Source organism: Heteronotia binoei, chromosome 11, assembly GCF_032191835.1.
Source record: "Heteronotia binoei isolate CCM8104 ecotype False Entrance Well chromosome 11, APGP_CSIRO_Hbin_v1, whole genome shotgun sequence".
Taxonomy (NCBI): domain Eukaryota; kingdom Metazoa; phylum Chordata; class Lepidosauria; order Squamata; family Gekkonidae; genus Heteronotia; species Heteronotia binoei.
In genome coordinates this window covers 37,319,951-37,328,429 of record NC_083233.1, presented here as the reverse complement: position 1 = coordinate 37,328,429, position 8,479 = coordinate 37,319,951, and the positions used below count along the sequence as shown (strand labels likewise).

The following is an 8,479-nucleotide window of genomic DNA, read 5'->3' as shown; positions in this document are numbered from 1 at the left end:
ATGAAAGACGGAGCTGACAGTTAACGATATACTGCCCTTGGCCATGGATGTTCTATCTTGACTCAAAGCTGAGAAGCCGTTTTCTTCGTTTCTCGCCGCCCTTCGACTTCCAAACGGTGAGAGAAAACCATTTCGGCGGCACCCCCCTGCCTCTCCCAGCAGGGCCCCCGGACAAGCGTCCCATCTTCTTCCCCCTGGCGGTGAATCCAGAGTTGGGCCTGGCCCGCCTTTTCCCCTCAGCGGCGCCGCCACCGCGGAGGCCTCTGGGTAAGCCTTCCGCGCGCTGCTTTCGCCGCCAGGTGACAGTTGGCTCCCCGGCTGTGGCCGCCTCCACAGGAACGAGGCCGGGAAGAGGCGCGCGCTCTCTCGCGACGCCCCAAACATGGACGGCAGGGCGGTCGCGGCGGCCGGGCCAGGGCAAGCCGCTGTAGAGAGTGGCGGTGGACCCGGGCCGGGCCGGAGACCTAGTCGCTTGGTGTCTGGGGCGGCGGGGCCGGTGGCAAGCGCGGCGGCGTCTGGGGGGACGACGGCGAGCGTAGCCGGGTCTCGACAGCCCAGCATGGAGACGTTGGACAGGTGAGGAGAAGTCAGTGGGGAGGGAGGTCGTTGGTCTCCCTGGGAACGTGGAGAGTCCTTTTCGCTTCAGGAAATCGTGCGTGCGGGGAGCAGCCCTCCCCTCCCCCCTCTGCGAGCGCCTTTGCAGCCAGCCGGCGGAGGAGGGAGGGAGGGAGGAATGCATCTGTTAGGAGGGGGAGAGGGTGGGTGGCCCCGCGTCCTGCTCTCAGGGCTGGCCCCGAGGGCAAATTCTGCAGCTGAGCTGAACCCGGGTCGCAGAGCTTCTGAGCGGACCCTTTCCCTTCAGGGTCGCTGCTTTGACGTCCAGAAGTGAGAAAGGGACATACACACAGAAATTAAGTTCTGTATGCAAATATGCACACAGATTACATGCTCCCACAGATACAGTTGATTTACACGTATGGAGAGATACGCACACACGTGCACAAAGATTTCTGCCATAAGTTTAATCTTCAAGGTGCCATGACAGTCATGTTTTGGTTTCATAGTACCAGCATGGATGTCCCTCTGCAACACAGATAGATGCACTTATATATACTGAGAGATGATAGTAAAAGAAAACACACACACACACACACACACACGGTTATATATGCATGCAGATCTTCACTTGACACGAAACTGGTTGGGTGACCTGTCAGGACAACTTACCTCATAGGGTTGTAATTAGTTTTTTTTTATGAAAATGTAGGATAAAAATGTGCTGCTAACTAGCTTCTGTGCAAGTGTGACTCATTTCTTAGGTGCTTGCACAGGATAATTTCCAGGTGGGGCTGTATTGACTATGAAACAATCAAGAATAATCTTTATTTAGATTTATGAAAAAATATTAAGCATAAGATTACACAGCATTATAACAGAACAACAATAAAATAACAGTTTCTGGTATTTTAAAGGCTAATTATTGTGACCTAAGCTTTCATGAGTCAAAGCTCCCATTCATTTCAGTGGGATAGCACAGGAGAACTTCTGGTTAGGATTGTTCCCTGCTATGATTACAAATAAAATGCTAAATGGATTAATAATAATACAGTTTTCCTGCACTGTTGTCATTTATTTTTGTAAGAGAATATTCAAAAGAGATCACCTCTAGAATTATTGTATGCAACATTTAGGAATATAATGGAAATCTTATTGCACTTAGTGCATTTGTACAGTACCATTATATATGAAGATTTTAAGAGCATATTTAGACACAAATGTCCTCTGCTGCTCCGCCTCCCAAATCAGCACTTCTGGGGAAATAACATTGACCTACCTGTCAGTGTGAAGCACTTTGAATGCTAAAGTGCTATATAAATGCAAAATACTGAACTTGTTTGTGCAAGGATTGTGAATTTTTGTTAAGTTACATACTCCCTCCTCTTTTCTACATGAGGCAGCTCTACTGATGCAAAAGGCAAGAGGATAATTTGTCTCCTCCCCCTCTCCTCCCTGTAGCACCAGCATAACTATTAGTCCACATGGGTCCCTTGTCCCTGGGAATCAACTTCTCTAGAATCAGAAGAGACTTTGGTGGGAGAAGAACACCGAAAAGATCTGTGGTCACCAGCACCTTTTGCTGATGGATTGCTGGATCCTGCTCATTTGTTATTAGTGCATAAATAAAAATACATTAAAATATCATAAATCTTAAGTACTAGAAATAAAACAGAGAAGGGAGAAGGAAGCCATTTGAAGTGGGAAAATGGAAGTTAATTAACGTGCCTTATCATCCTTGTGACAGGTAACTTAAGTGTCACTTTTGACCCTTACCAGATATGTATTTGTGTAACCATGGGCTTAGGTCAGGTGTGGGTAGTTCATTTCCATAGAAAGTACACTCTTTAAACATCTTGGTTCTTTTTTTCTCCATACTATTTAACATTTCTCTTGTTGACACTGATTGCTGCAGAGGTCAGATTCTCATTTCTCTTCCCATGAGTCTGGCATTCTTCTCAGTTTTTTAAGTCACACTTCCCTAGCTGTTTCAATTAATAGCTTTAATGTTTATCCTGAGTGGATATTCCAGAACAAAGAGCCTCTCTGAGGTTGGAGAATGCTCCATAGGTCACCCAGTTTAAATTCATGGATTCACTAGCTCTAAAAACTATTATTTGTTTTTCCTGCCATCTATTTCATATTCCCAACCAGACAATTGAACTACTGTAGATCTTCTATTCATATTGCCTGACTTTTCATTGATGAAAAAAGGAGGCTCACAGTCCCATTTGACCATGGAAAATGGCTATGCTGGGAATCATACCTTCATGGACAAAAGTTGTGTGGACAGGGGTTGTAATAAAGAGGAGAGAGACTGAATAAAAAAGCTGGCTGGACCCCTTCCCCATCTCAGTCTTCCCAGTTCTGGGCACACTTGCTATGAAGCAGTTAATATTTATTTCAATAAAATTTGTTTTCAAGTATGTATGCATAAAAGATACACGGAACCTTTTAAAATGAAATTGGTGGGACATTTCCAAGTAGTGCTTACATGCAACTGGATTAATCTGATGGGAAACAATGAATATTACCTTGGGCCCAATTTTAATACATTAAAATTAATAAATAATAGGAACATGCACTTGGATCCTAATCCTTTCTTCTGTTTGTGCCCATCTTTGTTGTGGACATAGTAGTTAAGAGCAGTGGACTCTAATCTGGAGAACCAGGTTTGATTCATCACACTTCCACATGCAGCCAACTGGGTGATCTTGGGTCAGTCATAGTTCTCTCAGAGCTGTTCTCTCAAGACCAGTTCTCTCAGAGCTCTCTCAGCCCTCAAGGGTGTCTGTTGTGGGAAGAGGAAGCAAAGGTGATAGTAAGCCATTCTGAGTGAAGGACGGGGTTTAAATCCAACTCTTCTTCCTCTGCTGTACAGGGCATTCCTTGTTTGCTAGGTTATTTTCATGAGCAGCAGCTCCTGGTGTTGAGGAAAACACTTTGCTGGAGGACCATCCCCACAGCAGAAGCAATCAATCAATCAATTTTTATTTGTATCCCGCCCTCCCCGCCGAAGCAGGCTCAGGGCGGCTAACAACATAATCAATACATTAGTTTTACAAGGTATTTAAACATAACTAATTAACACATTAATTAAAATTCTACTAAAACTCTAAAATCAATAAAATCATTAAAATTAATATACTGGTGCTATTGTATAGGTTTCACTAGCAGTTTCCCTTAGTCGGTGAAGGCCAATCGAAACAGGGCTCCCCCTCCCCCGCCAAATGATTCCTTGGTCCTGATCTCTTATTTATTTTTATTTGGTTTTTACCCAATTTTTCTTTCCAGGAGTTCTAGGTTGCATACACGGTAAGGCTACTGGGGCCAGGTAAAAGCTTGCTAACTTGCATTTGTTTTCTAATCATTCTCTAATTCCTGTTGCATTTAGTTCCTTTAAAATATTGCAACAGCATTTGGATTTTGGTTTATCAATTATTTAGATCTTCTGAGCTGTGAAAAATAATGTTGCCAATTTGCTTCTCCCCCCCGCGCAGCACTAAGTCCCATATTTGTTTTTTGGGGGTTGCAGTAACAGTAGTTTGCTACGATGTCTGAATCAAATAAAATTTAATTAGCACTAATTGAAGTCATGGTTTGAAGTGTGTTTGAAATAATATGGTTTTGAGATGTGTTTTGCAATCAATTTTCAGTATTCAGATGTTGGGGCATGCTGTGGTAGGAGGGAATCTGTGCATGAAATGGAGTGGGTGGGGAAGTAATACTCTGATAGTATGTTGCAATTCTTTGGATTGTATCATTGGGATGTAAACAAAAAGTCTGTTAAGTGAGAAACTTCATCTACATAAGATATAATGTTTTGTTTTTGCAGCCCTACAGGATCCCATGTTGAATGGTGTAAGCAACTCATTGCTGCTACAATTTCTAGTCAGATTTCAGGTTCTATGCCTGCAGACAATGTGTCCAGAGAGTACCGGGTAAGTCTTATTATTTTCTTAATTTAATACAGGTATTCATGGTCACATAATTCATTGCCAAAGAAAAGGAACTGCAGAATAGGAATGCGGCATTAAATTAAAAATGTATTGTTTTGCCTTTTTTAAAAAAGGTCAAACAATAAAGTACAATAAAAGAAAGATGATAGAACATCTAGCCAAAGAAGGGATAAATAACACTACATAAACTGCATAAAATAGAATGCTGTTTCAAAATAATGCAAAATGTACAAACTGTTTCAGCAACCATACAGTGAAATGACTAACAAATTTATAACAGTTTCATTTGGGTATAATTTTAATTTGATTCAATCTTTGTGGTCTCTGTGCTTCACACTGATGGGATATAGTGCGCCTGCACCGATCCCAATCGGTACTTCAAAGCCTAAGAAAAAGGATTTTCGCGCCCGTCCCACCGGGCATGTGTGATTCTCCACTGCGCACGCCCAGTGGGACAGGCACAAGGATCCCGCAGGTTCCTGTTTGACCGCCGCGCAGATAGTATCTTTCTACCGTCTTTTGTCGGTACTCACCTTCGTTGCCTTTTCTTCAGTTACTTTGCTCTTTCTTCCACCAAACCTGCAAGAAAAACAAGGACACTTAAGTGCGTGAGTTTTTCTGGCTTGTCTCCTCCCCAGATGGGGAGGGACACCTTTCCCTTTCCCCCTGAGCGCATGGAAAAGCTGTGAGGGTGCTTCAAACGCTACAAAAAATGTGGCAGCAAACTCCCTCCCCCTGACAGCCACGATCTTTGCCTCCTTTGCCTTGGAGAGGTACACCACCCGGAGACCTGCACACATTGTGCTAAGTTCTCTCGACAAACGCGGAAAAATCGTTCCACGTGACTTCAAACAGCGCTTATGGAAGCAGCACTCACCCCCAGTATGCAGTCCCAAGTCGACTCGGGACGCGCATCAACGTCGACCTCTTCCACGCCGACCCCTTCTGGCACGGCTTCCTCCGACGCCGACAGGTCGGTGCGGAAACGCTCGACCCTGGCACCAACCTCTGAACCCTCCACTCCTGCAAAAAATGCAGGGAGGGAAAGGAGCATAAGCGGAACAAGGACAAGAAACACAAGACTCCCAAGAGCCCTCAAGAAGGGCCGAGCCAATCCACCACCCCAGCCAGGCTGGTGGCGCCCAGCAAGGTCCCCCCACTGCAACTGCTCACCTCCCTTATTCGGCAGGCCCCCCCATAGCATCTTCCTCAGGAGGAACTGTCGAACTTCGAGATCGATCTCACTCAGCAGACGTCTCGCTCTGCGTCCTCCAGTACTGAACCGAGCCCCTCACTGAAACCTGATCAGCAGGAGCGAGCGCCTACTTGTTGCTTCCTTGGCGACCGCGTACACCAGTAGAGGCCCCACTTCCGAAGGCTCCGGAAGATCGAGCCCTTCTACTGCCGCCACCGATGCACTGAGACCAGAGGCAATGGCAGTACCTCTATGGAGCGTATCCTATGTCATCGGGGTTTCCATGGATGCTTCGCCCGCCACTGGATTGGGACTCGCACTTGGTCGCATCTTGCCATTCTTGCCATAGGGACCCACATCAGTCTTGAGACACCCCCCCCCCCCCGCAAAGCATCTAGCGGAGCAGCTATGCACTCCGCAGCCTAAGCATGTCCCGACGCCAATGACTCCACTCCGACCCTCAACACCGAGGACTCCAGAACTACCCAGGCAGCCCTCAGAACATGACTCGGCTTCTTCTCACTCCAACCTCGATTTGGACTCCAAGCATCCTAGCCAACACCGAACTCTACCGGACTCCAACACCCGACTCCCAACACCGAACCGTCCCGCCATAGCAATCCATAGAGGAGTTGCTGGTCTCCCCATCTGAAGACCTCTGGGCCTATGGCGATTTCGTTAAGTGTATGGCCCATTCCTTATCGCTGCCAATCACTACTGATCTCGCAGCAACTCTGGATTTGAAAGACGCGTACTTCCATATTGCTATACACCCCCGCTTCCAGCAGTACCTGCGGTTTGCTATTGGGGACCGACGCTTCCAATACACCTCACTCCTCTTCGGGATCTCAACCACCCGCCGGATCTTTATGAAGACAATGATAGTCATTGTCGCCTACTTCTGCCTTCATGGGATCATAATATTTCCCTATATAGACGATTGGCTGGTAGTGGCCCCAGCAGCAAACACCCTCCAGTCACATCTCCACACTATTCTACACCTCCTCAGAGACCTGGGGCTCCAGGTCAATGCGCTGAAATCTCACCTCGTCCCATCCATCTGAGGGTGCAGTTCATAGGAGCCATTCTGGACACTCACCTTGGCTGAGCCTTCCTCCCTCAGGAGCGGTCGGATGTGCTGATCGCCCTCATCTCCGAGATCAGGCCGAGGCTTCAGCACTTCAGATACAACGGCCTCCTCGTCTGACATTACCGGCTCATGTCCTACTCTCCCTGACGTGGTGAGAGCAGAGCCTCAACTTACTCTGGGGCGCTCCATTCCTACTGCCAGCTTCATCTGCGGTGGTGACGACAGATGCTTCATTATGGGGCTGGGGTGCACATCTGAAGGGACTTTGTGTCTGTGGCCCTTGGGAGCCTCACCTCTGGAGTCATCATATCAACTACATGGAACTCCTAGCGATACGGTACGCCCTGTACTCCTTCCACTGTCTCCTACACAGCTGTGTGGTTTCCTTCCTGACAGACAACACCACCGCCCTCTACTACATGAACAAGCAGGGGGGGGTGGTCTCCCGAACTCTCTGCCAGCTGGCCAGTGACATTTCGGAGGACTGCCTTCGCTTGGATATCCATCCGGTGATGACACATCTTCCAGGCATTCAGAACATCACTGCAGACGCCTTGAGCAGGGGGAGTTCCATCTTCCACGAGTGGGAGCTCAACTGGAAGTACCTCAGTCCCCTCTTCAAAGAGTGGGGTTGTCCGGACATAGATGCTTTTGCGATTAGGTGCAATGCGAAATGTCCAAACTTCTGCTTCAGGGGAGGTCACGATCCCCTATCCCTAGGGGACAGCCTCCTTTATCTGTGGGAAGGGAAGCACCTCTTCCTTCCCCCCCCCCTCCTCTCCTTTGCTGACCAGGGTGGTTGCCAAGGCCCGAGCACAGAGACCCACAGGGATCCTAATCGCCCCCTGGTGGCCACGGCAACCCTGGTTCCCGGTCCTCCTTCGGTTGTCTGCCCAGAACTTCCATCAGTTCCCAGGATCTGGATCTATTGGTGGCTCACGGAGGTCGCCTCCTGCACCACAACATTCCACACCTGAAACTCACGGTGTGGTGGCTACGTTGATGTCCATCCAAGAATGAATGGACCACGTTCTCCTAAATAGTGGACATCCTACGACTAGATGCTCATATGAGGGCAAGTGGAGAGCCTTCTTGAACCATAAGGCCACACTACCAGCCTCCCTACAGGACACACCCCTGCTGCTGGTATTTAACTTCCTCCTTGCTCTATTGGACAGAGGTCTTGCCCTCTCTTCACTTCGTGTCTACCTGGCAGCGATCTCAGCCACTCACGACTTTGTTGATAGCGTGTCAGTTTTTGCCCATCCGTCGGTCAAGAAGTTTCTGAGGGGCCTTGCCCGCCTCATACCAGTGCATAGACGCCCGGCTCCCCCCTTGGACCTCTCACTGGTGCTGTATTGCCTCACTCTGCCTCCTTTTGAACCTATGATGAATTCCTCTCCTCATCTCCTGGCGTGGAAGATTGCCTTCCTTGTTGCAATCACCTCCTCCAGGAGGGTGGGGAGCTTAAGGCTCTTCACTGTGACCCACCTCATATCTCATTCTTGGACAGCAGGGTTCGCCTGATTCCCGACCTGGACTTTCTTCCTAAGGTGGTGTCAGAATTCCACCTGTCTGCAGACATCAATCTGCCCACCTTTTTTCCTAATCCTACGACTGGGGATGAGTGCTGCTTGCATACACTAGAAGACCAAAGGGCGCTCTCCTTTTACCTCCATC

General features: G+C 48.0%; 1 protein-coding gene across 6 annotated transcripts in view; it reads left to right on the top strand.

The window, feature by feature from the left end:
• Window positions 1–274: 274 nt before the first annotated feature.
• The window catches only part of MTMR1 (myotubularin related protein 1), a 57,614-nt gene continuing 49,409 nt past the window's right edge, over window positions 275–8,479 (top strand). For all 6 annotated transcript variants that reach the window (XM_060250089.1, XM_060250087.1, XM_060250086.1 and 3 more), the window contains exons 1-2: window positions 275–576; window positions 4,391–4,496. In XM_060250089.1, coding sequence (XP_060106072.1) covers window positions 383–576; window positions 4,391–4,496 — 300 coding nt within the window. In that variant the 5' untranslated portion in view covers window positions 275–382. The remainder of the gene's footprint in view (window positions 577–4,390; window positions 4,497–8,479) is intronic.